The sequence below is a fragment of the Grus americana genome, chromosome 14, assembly GCF_028858705.1.
Source record: "Grus americana isolate bGruAme1 chromosome 14, bGruAme1.mat, whole genome shotgun sequence".
Taxonomy (NCBI): Eukaryota; Metazoa; Chordata; class Aves; order Gruiformes; family Gruidae; genus Grus; species Grus americana.
In genome coordinates this window covers 11,809,203-11,823,197 of record NC_072865.1, presented here as the reverse complement: position 1 = coordinate 11,823,197, position 13,995 = coordinate 11,809,203, and the positions used below count along the sequence as shown (strand labels likewise).

Below are 13,995 nucleotides of genomic sequence, written 5' to 3'. Positions count from 1 at the left end.
GCTCTGTATACACGTGACCAGTGTCCCAAGCACAGTCACCCTCTCCCTGGATGCCTGGCAGTCCCGCAGTCGCTGCTAACTAGAACAAACCAGCACCCAAAGCAAGAGGGACGGCTGCGGCCATAACGTTTGTAACTCAGTTGCCTCACTTAATTACCTTCACCTTGCAATTTATCATCTATTGCATTTTGTTTAGCGTGTTTCTGTGCTTTTTTCTGTGGTTCACATATCCAGTTACCTGTTTCTGTTATCCCTGTGATCCCCTTGCCTGGCCTTTCGATCCTCAGCTCTTCAGGTTACACCCTTCTCTGCATTTCTCAGTTGCAGTGCCCTCAGCTGCTCTCTACCTTAGCTTCTCCTTTCAGCACATGAAGACCAGTAATTGTCTCATTCCTCTCTTAATCTACTTTCTCCAGTGTTCCACATTTCCTCAATGTACACTTCTTCTCTTACCAACATGATGCACAGCTGCTTTAGATGTTTTCCTTGCCATCCTTTGGAGGATTCATGCATCTTTCAGGGTTTTTAAAACCAGTAAAACTCTGTCTGCTCAAATCTGGGCCTTCCACACAACATCAAAAGCTGCAGTTCTGCTGCCTGTTGGTGCTTTCCCAGGCTTCGACTCTTGATTAGCACTTCAAGGTCCAGCTCCAGCATCCCTCACAATGTCAGGGCTTTCCTGATGGGAGAAGGAAGGGAGGGCTCTTCGGGGCTTCTCCATGACCTCCTGCCCACCTACCTTCAGCATGTGTCTGACTGAGGAGTGAAAATGGGGCCGGGGCCGGGAGGGGAGCACTGTGCACCTGGGCCACAACTAAACCAGCCCTGCAGTGGCATGCCAGCAGGCATCAGGCAGGTCACTGGTGGTGCGATGTCCCTTTCAGACAACCTAGCATCCTTCCTGCAGTCATCTCTGCAGGGACATGGTGGTCTTGGGCTTAGCTGAGTGGGAGGATGGTAAAGATGAGCCCTTTGGGAGGGCAAAAGGGGGACAATAAAGCCCTGGCAACCTGCCTGTGCCTCCGTTAATTCTCTGGGGTGGTTGTAGCAAAGTTAACAGTATAAAAAGGAGGCATATTTAAGGAGCTGTTAAGGAGTGAGATGAGTTGTTTATGATTAAATTAAATTCATATGAAAACTAATGACCTGCCAGTGCAAGCCTTGAGTAACTTTATAATGTAATTAAAAGCCCAACAGGGAGGAGAGCTGTGGTTATGCCACGTGGTGAGGAGCTGCTGGGAAGATGGAGGCCATGGGTGGCGCTGATGTAGATAAGTCCCTGGTCACTGCCTTGTCTCCTCCGCTGCCCCAAGGGCAGAGCTGGGCACAGAGCGTGGCATGAGGAGGTGGGCTGCTGGGGAGGAAAGGTGGTGTGTGGGTGGCTCAGCTCCCAGACTACGCAGTTTGTCCGGGGTAAAGCAGTTCTGCTGATCTGACCATACCAACAGCCAAGAAAACTACCTTTTCCTGCTCAATTCATTTCCTGGATCCTTTAGGGATGTGGTTGTTCGAGGCCAAGCCAGCACTGCCTTGGGGGCCACTGTTACGGGACAAGAGCAGGGTGAAGAATCAGAACCTGGTTGTGGAGCCCACGCACAGGCCCACCACGCCGGGCAAGGTGGGCAAGTCCGGCCCCCCCTCCAGCCCCCACAGCCACCTCTCCATCACGGGCAAACAGCCAGCTGCACCCTCTGAAAAACTCTGCCCTCACACACAGCCGAGTCGTCTTCCCCTCTCCATCTCGGGGTGCGGGGGGACCGCGGAGTAGTGCACCCCCTGCCAGCGGCCGCGCGTGGGGCGGCCACGCGTGGGACAGGCAGCGCCCATCGCCCCTTTAAGCAGGCGGCGGTGGGGCCGCCCCGCCGGTCGGGATAGGCCGGGGCGGGCCGGGGCCGCCTCCCGCCCTCGGCAGCGGGCGGGCGGCTCGGCTCGGCTCGGCTGGGCTCGGCGCGGCGCTGCAGGCACCGGTCCCGGCTGCGTGCGCCAGTGCCTCCCCCAGCGCCGCCGCCGCTCCCCGCTTCGCCGCTGGCGCTGGGCTGCGAGGGGCAGAGGCAGAGGCATGCCCAGGCGGAGCATCGCGGAGGTGAAGGTGCTGGACGTGCAGAAGCGGCGCATCCCCAACAAGCACTATGTGAGTGGCGCGGCTCGGCTCGGCTCGGGGCGCCCCGCTCCGCCGCGCCCGGCCCTGGGCAAACAAAGGCCGGGCGCTGCCGGCCCGCGGGCGGCCCCGCTCCCCCACGGCTGCCCCGGCGGCGGGCAGCGACCGCGGTGCCCCGGGCCCAGGACGGGAGGGGGGAGGAGAAGAAGGAGGAGGAGGGCAGCGCTGCCGGGTCTGCCGCTTCCACCCCCGGCGTCTCCCGTGGGGGTCACCCGGTGCCCCCCTGCCAGCGCGGGGGACGCGCTGCCTCATCCCCCCAGACCCCTGGTACCGGGGGAGGCGGGCAGGGACATCGCCGCGCTGGGGGGCGGTGCCGGTGGTGACCCTGTGCGGGACCCGCGACGGGAAGCGCCGGGAGGTGCCCGTGAGTGGCTGCGGACGGGATTTGGCCGGAGGGGCTCCTAGGGCAGCACGGACCCGGGGGGAGGAGGCGTCTGTGGGCACCACCGAGAAGCGCCTCTGCTTTCGTGAGGGAGCAGCGTTGGGCAGAGGGGCTCTGAAACCTGTTGGCTGCAGAGTCCCGGGGCAAGGGACCCTCAGGCTCCTTCCTTCCGTGCCTGGGACGGTGCCGTTCCCTCGTGTCCCCTGCATGCGCCAGGGCATCTTCCAAACTGTTGTGGGTTTGTCTATTTTTGAAGGGGTTGTGTTTCTCGTTTGGTTTGTTTGGGGGTTATTTATTTATTTATTATTTAAACTTTAGTGTGCTTCCAGGCATCTGTGGAGACCTTGTGGGTGAATCCTGGCAACAACCGTAAAACAAAGACCAAAATGTTCTTCCCACCCGGTTCACCTTAGACTGGGGTGACCCAGTGACACACTGCTCATGGCACGCTTGGGTTGTGAGGATGTGGTGTTCACTTTGGCTGGAGTGTGTCGTGTCAGCAGATCCAGGGCTCCCTGAGCTCTTGGAACATCAGGGACTTCTCTGGGTCACCCCAGCTGGCTTGTGTCAGCGAGCAACAGTTGGAGGAAAGCAGAGGGCAGGGCAGCTCTAATCAGGATGGAGGGGAAGGTAAAGGGGGTTGTTACCCTCTCCTTGCATCCAAGGATGTGGCGTGGCTGCTGCCGCCCAACCCCTTATCACCCCTTCTTCCTCTCCTGCCCTGCCTGCAGCTGCATCAGCCCTGGCTGAGCCTGGCCCCAGCTCCAGTCGTGCCCCCCTTCCTGCTGTGTCCATCTCAGACTTAGTCATCATAGCTGGGTTATGCATCCGATCTGGAGGAGCATGTACGTGAGGAGGTTTGCTGAGCTGCATACGCTTCTGTTTGTCTTGGCGGATCTGTTGCACTGCTGTCAGGTCCTGTAATGGGACTCGGACGGGGTCGGTTGCGGCTGCTCCTCCACTCTCCCTTCAGGCCTTCTCATTCCCTTGCTCGGGCTGCGGGCTCCGTACACCCCTTGGGACCTGTGTCCCCATGGCTGGGACATGCACCCCAATTGCTAGACACGATCTGTTTTGGGCACTGTCCTTGCTCACCTTCCACCCGCAGGGGTGAGGTGGGTGGAGTTGGACATAGCACAGATAAACCCCGTGAGGCTGGACAATGGAGGCAGACGTATTTTCTAAAAAGAGCAATGTATGGAGGGGCAGCTGGGTGGGGGCACCAGAGCAGAAGCCCCCAGGGTGGTGGGAGAAAGCAGCTACACACAGCTCATGACAGCCGGCTGTGCAACCCGGCCGTTCAGCCGCCTGCTCCTTCCTTCCTCAACCGGCGGCTGGAGTCCTCTGCCTCTAACCTTCCCCTGTACTTGTTTTGGACCGAAACCCGGCAGCGTGAGCCAGCGCGGCTCGCGGCGGGGCTGAGCCCAGGGAGGGGCAGGCAGCTTGCAGGCAGCAGCCTCCCCAGGGCAGTGCTGGAGTGAATGGGAGTGCTCGCCTTGTTTGAGGGAATCGATAGGAACTAGGCAGATTCACAAAGCCAGTTAATTATATGGAATCAAACCCTTTTTTTCTCTTTTGTTTTTTTTTTTCTTTCTTCCTCTGCCTGCAAAGAGGGAGAGGAGGGGCAGCAAATCGTGGCTGAGTCATGTTACTTTAGACTATATCTACTGGCACGCTGCAAATCCGAGTCAACCACAAAGTGTACGTGTTAAACCTTTGCTCTCTGGCTTCTCATTGCTGAGCATAAATGTGCTCTCCATCCCCTGGGGCAGCCACTCGCTGTCCCTGGGGAGGCTGGAGGAGCACTCCAGCTTTTCCTCCCGTTGCCTCTGCGCTGGTCTGACCGGCGAGTGACCCGTACTGCTCAGGCTCGGCCTCTGCATCGGCGAGAGGCTTTTCTTTGCCGGACAAAGGTGCAGTTGTGTTGGCTGCAGTGAGGCCACAGCAGAAAGTCGTGAATTCCATTTTCCCAGAAAAGTGAGATCAAACCAGTGTTTCGAAGTCCTTCTTGATGCCTGTGGTGGGGAGGGGCTGTAGGAAAGGCCAGCTCTATTCAGACCAGCGTGGTTTGCCCATCACCTTGGCAGTTGATACAAAAAGAGTTGTGCTGCCCAGGACAAAAGCTTGTGGTTTTTTGCAGCTCTGATTTGAAGCAGGAGGCACAACATTCCCTCAAACTGCGGGGCTCAGGCTGGGCAGGCACCCAGCAAGGTGCCGGGTGGGGTTTGGGTAGGCGAGTGCCAGCTCAAACTCGTGCTGAGCTGCGTGTCAGGGTTTAGCTGGGGACCTAAACACAGCCCCATGCCATCGAACGCATGTGTGCCCGTGAACGGCACTGGCTCAAATCCTGGTGCAGGAGAGCGTCAGTGCAGTGTGCTGCTGTCCTGCTGCTTCTCAGAGTGTGCCTGGTGGCTGCGGTCCCCTAGAAGGATATGCTGGGACAACAGTGTGCTTGTCCCATCTCCTGTCCGTCCTCCTTACCCTGGTGACAGCCCAGTACCTGACCTGCGGGCGGGAGGAGCTGGGTGGGTTGTTCAAAGGAAGCCCAGGCATGTTTAAAGCCATTTGGGGGATACGGAAAATGAGAATGGCATCTTAATTGCTTTTCTCCTCAGTGAGGTGTTAAACCCTTTGGTGGGTACTGCAGTGAGCACCGCTGGCAGGGGTCAGGCTAAATTGCAATTAGCGGGGTGTGCTTTCCCCTTGCGTGCTTTTCCCCCTGCAGTCAGCCTTGTGTTCCTGGAAGGCTCTTGCTGCCGTGGTGTTGGCATGGTGTGAGGCCGACACGTCTGCTCCTGTTCTTGTCAAACCAACTCCGCTCACACTTGTGGAAGATCTGAGAGGGTAAGGATAACCGAGTGATAGGGGCCTCGAATTTGCTCTGCCGGCTGTGAAAGCATATCGCGCCGTATTGCAGTGGCACCTCTCCTGGGCTGCTAACCCCGGCTGCTTCAACTGCATTTGTGCCGCTTGTGTCTCTTAAGCTTTTTTTCATGGGCAGTACCTGGAAGGGGCAGAGAGAAATGATCCTTTTGCAGGTGTTTGTTGCTGCTCTGTACTGCTCTGATCCCGTCAAGAGAGAACAACCAAGCTTGGGATCTTGGCAGCCCATCATCCAAGTGAAGAAGGGGACTCCCATCCTTCAGGCGGTGGCTGGAGGGTCAGCCTGCAGTGACACTTCCCATACAATCCTATGTTAAGTGCTTACAGCTCAGGGATGCTGCCAGCTAGGGCTCCAAGGCCATACTGCAAATCTGAAAAGGCAAAGTCCAAGAGCAAAGTTTAAAAATAATCATTCTGGGCGACAGAGTAGCAGACTGTCATTTCTATGGTCTGGCCAAGTCTCAAATTCTGATAAACGAATGTTTATTCAGAAAAGACCCAAAACAAAGTCATAGTTGAAATGGACTAAATTTTCCTTTAAAGGACTTCACACGGCATCTTTTTATAGTTTTGTGTTTGTTGTTCTCTAGTAGGAGCCCTAAAATAAAGCTTTTTCCTACTACATCCAGATTTTGTTTGTTTTTTTTTCCCTTAGGCAAGCTTCAGGACCCTTCGTTTTAATACAGCTGCAATTTGTGTGTGTTTTTCTATGTGTTAATAACAATGCCATTGAATCACGTCTTCATTTCTACAGTCCCTTCCACCAAGAACATTTCCATAGTTCATATAGTTTTAAATGGTTGCTCTAGAGCACCAACCAAAATTATATATATCCGTCCAACAGGAAAGAGAGAGCAGCGTGCTGTTTGGTTGTGTTAGTTTATTGGGAAACCTGGACTATACTCTTGCAGGACTTCCTTTCCCAGCCTCTGTGCACACATGTATCACTTTGAAAAAGGGAAATTTAAACAAAGTGTGCAGCATACATTTATTTTGCAAGCTCAGTTAACAAGATTGCAAACTTTAAACAAGGTGAATATCCATGCATATTGAATCACCTCATTTGTGGCAGCTGCCTTGCGAAAGTATTAACAGTGCGTGTTGGAATCTGGTGCCTAGTTGATAGCATCTATAGATATTTTAAAACAAGTTTGAAAACCACAGTCAAAAAGTAAATGTGTTCTGGTTTTGATATGGAATTTGTGACAAGATGATAAGCGTCTTCTCTCCTCCTGTTCCTTGTAGTGGTGAGGCTGTTTGTGGTTTCATTCATTGTCCAACCCAAGCCCATTGCTTATCTGGCATTGATTGTGGAGCGTTCCGAGAGGAGTGCTCTAATGACAAGAGGACAAGAGCTGCTAATCTACAGATTCAGTGGTCCTTTAGTGCTGTATATATAGAGAGCAGAAGATGTCTTCCGAAGAACAAGTGTCCCATGGACCAGCGTGTCATGGTCCCCTGGTCCTGAGTTGCCCAGCTGAAGCAGAGCTCTGTGGGGACCTGGCACAGTATCGCCTTGTACAGCTGCGTTATTTCTGCCGCTGTGAATCATACCGGTTGCTTGGCTTAAAAAGGGCATTAGGGGATGACTTCCCCTGTGCTACGCTGTCTGAGGAGTGACAGTGCTCTTGGTATGGTGGGAATGTCCTGTGGGGAATCGAAGGAGCTGGGTACGTTTAGACCAAGGGAGCAGGAGGTTAAAATGAATAGTGTGCAATCTATGCAGGGACCATTAACTAAACTAGGAATGAAGGAGCAAAAGCAAAACCAGAATGTATGAAGCAAGGCTGAACCCAGGAAGCTGGAGTCTCTGCCGCGGTCAGGAGTTTCTGAGTATGGGTGGCCTCGAGAGGTTTGGGGGCTTTCTCAGCATCCTTAGTGGTGTTTTGCTGCTGTATCCTGTGGTTCTGCTGTATCTCATCCCGTTTCCTGTCAGCTGGCCGATGCTGTTCTGCTCGCGGCAGGCCACAGGCAGGACGTTTGGAGCCCGTAGCTGGTAGAAATTTGGACCCATCTTTGTGCCTGGCCCTGCTCTGCTGCACAGCATTGCGGAGCCGATCAATCCTTCCTTCCCCCTCACCTCTCGAGAGAGTTGGGGCTTAAGGGAGTGCCATTAGCTTTGTGGATGAAAACCAACACTTGAATGCAAACTCTTCTTTGTTTTTTTTCCCTAGTCATGTTACTTAAGGCTGTTGAAAACCTTGAATGTCGCAGTTCAGTGGAAGGGCCAAATCCTGCCTGGCACACAGCCACTGAGGCGGATGCAGCTCTGCGTGGAAAGCTGGTGCTCGTACTCAATTCCAGCAGTGAACTTCAGCACTGGGGCCATCCATCGCCTCTGCCTGCTCAGAGGTCTGGTGACCTTGATCCCTTGCAGCTTTGCTTTGGAGGGTATCTCTATCTTCCGGCCATTTCATGTAGCAGTGGGAAGTAGGAAACAAATGAATCCATATGTTTGATCTTCAGTGTGACTCAGAGCAAAGAAGAGGGTGCATCTGTTGTACAACTGAGGGGGCTGAGTGGGGCTCAGTGGGTTGTCCTTGGGGTCTTCACGCTTGGCGTAACCCCACGTGCATGCACTTTTCATCTCAGCAGCTTTGGCTGTGTGCTCAGGCAGTGCTGTGCCCTCGCGAGCCGTACAACAGCAGGGCAGGAAGAGCTGTCGCTCACTGGGTTTTAGGGAGGGTACAGTCAGAGGGATGAATCAGAATGAGGGGATGTGGCTGCTTTGTACTCCTGGGTGCGTGGGCAGGTTGGCTTGGGTTCTTTGCCATGGTGATGAGCCTGTCCTCGTGCTGCCGGCATCCCCGTTACCCAGCTCCTCCCCGCAGCTCTGACTTGTTGCTTCTGCCTCTCCCTGCTAGACCAGAGGGACTGCGGCTGCATCCCCGATGCCCTGCAGTTACCGCTGGGATCACTTCTCTGTGCCTTTCCCAGTGCTGTCTGGACCAGCATGACCCTTCTCCCAGCTCTCCCTGTCCACAGAGCAGGAGTAAGGGGGGAACAAGGTGTCGGAGGACGGAGCTGGGGACTGGCTGTCCCTCTCCTGCTCCAAGCTTTGGTGTCCCACGGCACAAGAGCCCCCATGCTCCCCTCCCCAGCCCTGCACGCCTGCGGCAGCGAAGGCTGATGGAGAGGGGCCAAGCACAGCAGCTTGCCGCCAAGAACTTTCTTTGTTTCCAGCCACCTCCCTCCTTTTTTTTCTTTTCCTCTTACAATTTCCCACTCCCTTTTCTATATTAAACCCGCTCTGGTTTGGCTCAGTCCCTCAGCTGCTTTGGTTTCTCTGCCCCTTTGAATTTCTCGGTGTTCCTTTCTCATGGTGTCAGCCGAAGCCAGAGTGTGAGGCTCTCACGTGGCTTCCCCGTGTTTCAGGGTGGGGAGGAGTATGGGTGGAATAGAGAGACTGATGCTTTTTCCCCTTTGCTGGCGAAAGATGCTTTAAATATGTAGGGTTTTCCACAGAGAGGTTTATTGTACATAGTCTCTCTGGACTCAAGACCACACAGGCTCAAACCCATTGGAAACAGCTCTGCAGACAGCTCTGCCTCTGCTGGAGGCTGTTATGTCTGGCTTTGCCGTAGGAGCTCTTCTGAACGGCTGGGGACCTATGCTGATGCCCGTCGGTGGCGGGCGGACAGAGCTGCAGCAGTGTCCCTGCAGTGTCCCTGCAGCCCCGTGGAGGTGTCTTTCCAAGTGGCTGTGGCATTGCTTTCCACCCTGCTGCTGTTCACGTGCCTCTGGTGTGGCTGGCGTGGAATCGGGAGGGTCTCGGTGTGCCGGAGCTCTGGGAATGGGGATGTTTTGGGGCCGGGGAAGCTCGGGGATTGCTGCAGAGCCACCCGGGAAGCGGGTTGTTGGCTCACAGGGCTGTGTCAGTATGGGTGTGCTGCTCCTGCGCTGGCGTGGCTGGATGGTGCTGAGCTTGGGGTGGACTTGTTGCCTTGTTCAGCTGCACGTTGGGTGCCAGGCAGAGAGCTCGCAGGCCAGCCAGCAGCTGCCCTCTCCCCAAAGCCTTCCTTAGGGGCTGTATGTGTGCCCCCCCGCACCCCCTCCAGGCAGGATGCCTTGCGAGTCTCCTTGGAAGAGTTGGGAAAACTCCTCCTGTGGGAGGAGAGAAGCCGAAACCGTAGATCTGCTTTTTCCTGCAACTTCAGTCTGCCTTTTTCCTCCTCAAATTTAAGCAATCCGGACTGATTCCCAGGTTGTGTTTTGTGCATGTCCGTAGTGTGTTTATGCAAGCAGTCCAGAAGTGATTTTTCTAAGAGGTCACATGGTTTCATGTTTCAAGAATGGGAATTTTTTTTCTTTTTCTATCTGTTCTTAATCCCATTGCCTCAAGTCAGCCCCTTGAATCATCTCTCTCTAGCCACGTTGTTCCTCGGTCTTTTTGAGTGCTGGAAGTCACCAGGAGCCATTGCTGTCTGCAGCACCAATGCTCTTTTATCAGTCCCTGGAAAAATACTTCTGGGGTCTGACAGCTCCCAGGGCTTATGCTTGCCACTTCATTTCTTCAAGACCAAAAAAACCACTCTGGATGTGTCTGAGCTGGCTCCTTCAGCCTCCCTGCTCTTATGGTGATACACACGTGGGAGCTCGCTCCCTGCCTGGGGTGCTGTCCTGCCCGGGAGGGATGTCCTGGATCTCCCTCCGATGTTCACCTGCTGCAGGTTGCCAGCGTGTTTCCCCCGGGGCTGCAGAGCCCCTGCTGCCATGCGAGCTGACTGGCAGCTCTCATTGACAGCTCTGTTAAGGTTGGCCAGGTGCCATTTGCATTTCTTTTAGCAACCTGTCATTTTTTGACAGTTCCCTTACGAACATTTTCAGTCCCACTTTCCACTGGCCCGTTCTCTCTCTGAGCTGCCTCTCCAGAGATGCCAGGGAGGAGGAGAGCGGTGGGAGGCACGGGGTCACACCGGAGGAACACAGCTCGCAATGCCCGGCCAGGCAGGTTGCAAGATCCCTTGGGCCTTTTTTTTCATCTTTATATTTCTGTTTAGGGCACTTGGTTTCAAACATGACCAAGGAGAGTGCTGGGCAGTGGTGGTCCTCATGGTAAACTTCTTAATTGGTAATTTCCAAGTAGGTGGTATGTAGCCAATTACTTGTAATGTCAGGAGTTTGGGGAGCCCGGGGAGTTTGGGAGCCAAATCCCTGTGGTGTCTGTCAGAGTTCAGCCTTTTGTGTCTGCTGGCTTCCATTTTCTGTGAAGGATCTGGTCTGCTTCAGCCCTCCAAGGGACAGGAGCACGGGGAGCATTTGGCATTAATGTGAAGTGCCCTTCTCCTCCAGCATTAAAAATCATCCACCTGCACCTCCAAAACTGTCCCGGGGCCTCTGCACCCCCTGTGAAAAGCCCGCTGGGAGCGGAGGGCAGGTCTTGCTCTGGCAAGGTTGTCCTGCTGGGAACTCCTCCTGCTCCATATTGTGGGCTTGCTGCAGCGTGGGCCTGCAGTTTCGTGGTGCAAGGGCAGGGGAGCTGGTGGCTGGGAGAGGAGGGATGAGGGGGTGTGTGTCTCTTTTAATCCCAAAAGTAGGATTTTGAGTGTATTTGCGTGACCCTGAAAGCTCTGTACCCCTCCTCTGTGCCCTAGTAGGACAGATGCCGTGAGCTGCATCTCAAGGATTTCAGAAGCACGGGAATGAATTTCAGCTATGCTCCCTGGACCTGCGGCTCAAATGAAGCTAAGGAGGGTTCAGCCCCGCTTATTTCTCCTTCTTCCAAAGCTCAGCTTGGCCCGTTGCCTTCAGGCATCAGACCTAGCTGCGGGGTTTGACGTGACACGTGTGCAGCAACATGGGCTGGAGCGGAGGGTCTCGGGTTGGGAGGGGGGCAGGGTAAGGCATCCTTTCCGGAGGGAGGGGAACCGCCGGTTCCCGGGTTTCACCGAGTCAGCTAGTTCCCTCCATGGTGCAGACCCTGCCGCTGGCCCGGGAAGGGCTGTAAATATTTAGATAGCTCTGCCTGTTGGTTTTGGCCAAGGTCCCAGCCCACATGATGGGGTTGCAGAACCCCCCTCCTGGATCTGGCTGCCTGCTGCCTCCCTGCCATCTGCTCGGCTCTCCCACCCCTTGAGGAAACGGCAGAGTGGGATCTGAGTGGTGGTGGTGGCCCCCCCATTCCCGGCGATGCTCTCCGTGGGGGCATGTCCCCGAGGCAGCGCCAGCTGCAGCCCCGGGAGATCCCCTCACTCTTTCCATGGAAAAGGCCTGCTGGTGGTTTCTCTGTGTTATTTCTTTGAAGGACCGTAGAAATCAAAGCTGGAGAAGACCCATGAAATAACTGTTTCCACATGCCCTCACCCACACAGCTGGGCTGGGAAAAAGCCCGTCCTTGGAGCAACCTCTGCAGGACCGAGGGTTGTGGGAGCAGGGGATGGCGTGGCTCTTAGCAGGACAAAATTGGGTTTGTTTGGGCTCCTGCTTCACGGTGGGTGCTCCTGGCAGGACATGGTGCAGTGCCAGGCTAGGAGGTGAAACTTCAGACCAAGTGCAATGTTTTCAAAACTGTCTTGATCGTTCAAAGTGTCTTCCAAAAGCACCTGAGAAAGAGATGGGTGGGTACCTGTGGGAGCTTGGTACCTCATCATCTCTATTCCCTGTGAAAACGATCGCTGGGTGACTGACTGCGCTGTTCGTCCCTTTCAAAATCTGCCCTTTTGATGTCAGTTGAGGAGAGCACCTGAGTTATGCTTTCTGCTCTTTTTTGTCCCTAGGACAGCAGGGACTGAATTAGGTATTGACAGAGACCGAGATCTGAGATGGTTTTGGCCAACAGAATACCTTGGTGGGATGGGGCTGTCAGAGCGAAGGGCGAGGGATACTCACAAGGAGAGAGGAAGCCAGCTTTACTGAGACAGTGTTTTTATAGATATTGAAGAGCTCCTGCTCCTGTGGGCTTCTCCATCTTTTTTGCTTTCCACAAGTAGGTGAGGAGATACCCCTGGAGACCTTTCTGCTGTTCAAATGGGATGTGCAAGAAACTGTTATCCAGACTCCAGGGAGATCTGCATTTCAGCAAAATAGGAGTGAGCTCATCGGTTGGGAGAAATACCCCTTCCCTCAACTGCAAAGGTTATAATAAAGCATGGTGTGCCCTCAAATCTCATGGCTTTATTACCCTTAAGAGCTTTGAATTAATTTTGGCTTGAGCAAATCCACATCCTGATTAAAATCCCAGTCTAATAAGCTGTTGACTCCAAATAAAGGCAGGGATAGGAATAAACAATGAAGAAAAGTTGGCTCTTCCTCCTGCCCCAGTGGAAGGCTTTCTCCAGGCAGGCAGCCAGCAGTGATATAACTCTGTAAAGTGCTGTAGACTGGTAAGAAAGCTGGGATATCAGCTGAGCTTCCAACCAAAATGAGCTCATACTGGCCTGCTGGCAAGTCCTGGGGTGAGGGTAAAGGCAGCTTGGATGCTTGTTAAGTTAACGGTTAGTTTGCTGATGGTATGATGGTGACTGTACGGATGCTGTTGGATATTTCAGAGGCCACGTCATGCAACTTGACCAGTTTTCATTGCAAACTGTGGTCAGCCAAGTTGCCTGTTGAGGTCTAGAAGTATGTTCTTGAATAGGTATTGCGCCTGACTCAGTGCAGGGTACTTGTCAAGCCGCGTTTGGTGATAAGTAAGCACGGTGTCTCGGCCTCCCTTGTAGCAAATCGTGGTCCATCCAGGTCTCCACAGCTGCTACAGATGCTGTCTTGCAGGAGCCCTCTGTCTTCCTTGTGTTAATATGCAGAAAGTGCAGGTCCTTCAGCTCAAAAGAAGAATTTGCGCATGAAAGGAGAGGATTGTGGTTAGCTGAATAAGGCCTGTGAGGTGACGCTGAGCGATTCAGGTTTTGTCTGGGAGAGGTTGGTGGTGCCTGTGGAACCCAGCCAGCTCACTGCAAGTCAGCAAAGCAGTTGCAGCAGTGTTTGTGCTAATCATCTGGTTTAAGAAGAGTGGTCATTGAATTTCTGGGTTGAAAGTACTGAAGTTCTTTATTTTAGCAGTAAGAACTTGCTTCATCTTGCTGCCTCGTCTTCTGTCTTAATTTGGAACTGATTCCACTGGGAAGAGTTTGTGGTTCTTCAGGAGTCTCCTCACCTTGGTAGGTCATGCTGTGCCAGCCCTCTGAGCAGCAGAATGACCTTTCAGTTAGATTTTTACTATGCTGTTTGAGCAGGTTTGAGGTCAAATAATTTAGCATTGTGCTATCCGTTTGTGTCTCCTGGTGTCTGAGTCTGGCTGTTGGGCTGGGATGCTGGTCACATTCCAGCATCTGGAAAAATGTGTGTCTGTCAGCATCCTAAGAGTCTTCACTCTTTGTTATGTTAGTGGAAGTTCTAGCATTAACCTGAGCTTCTGAATGTTTTGCTCCCGCTTCACTGAATCAGTTCTTGAATTTGTGGTGGAAATAAACAGGACGTGAGAGTTAGAAGAAAGGATGAACGTGTCCTCGCTCTGCTTAGTCAATCTGTTATCAGTTAGTGAGGGTTTGCATCACTTGAGTGTTATGCTGGCATCTTGTCAAGGGTCATCTTTGGTTTGTGTGAGGACAAGCAAGGACATATTAGACAAGCGATT

The 13,995-nt window shown here is 53.8% G+C and overlaps 1 protein-coding gene across 6 annotated transcripts in view; it reads left to right on the top strand.

Annotated features, from left to right (window-relative positions):
* The first annotated feature begins 1,907 nt into the window (after window positions 1-1,907).
* The window catches only part of SH3PXD2B (SH3 and PX domains 2B), a 79,765-nt gene continuing 67,677 nt past the window's right edge, over window positions 1,908-13,995 (top strand). For 4 of the 6 annotated variants that reach the window (XM_054841430.1, XM_054841429.1, XM_054841426.1 and 1 more), the window contains exon 1: window positions 1,925-2,131. In XM_054841430.1, coding sequence (XP_054697405.1) covers window positions 2,060-2,131 — 72 coding nt within the window. In that variant the 5' untranslated portion in view covers window positions 1,925-2,059. Of the gene's footprint in view, window positions 2,132-13,995 lie in introns of all 6 variants that reach the window. The other 2 variants (XM_054841428.1, XM_054841425.1) reach the window with 1 other exon arrangement.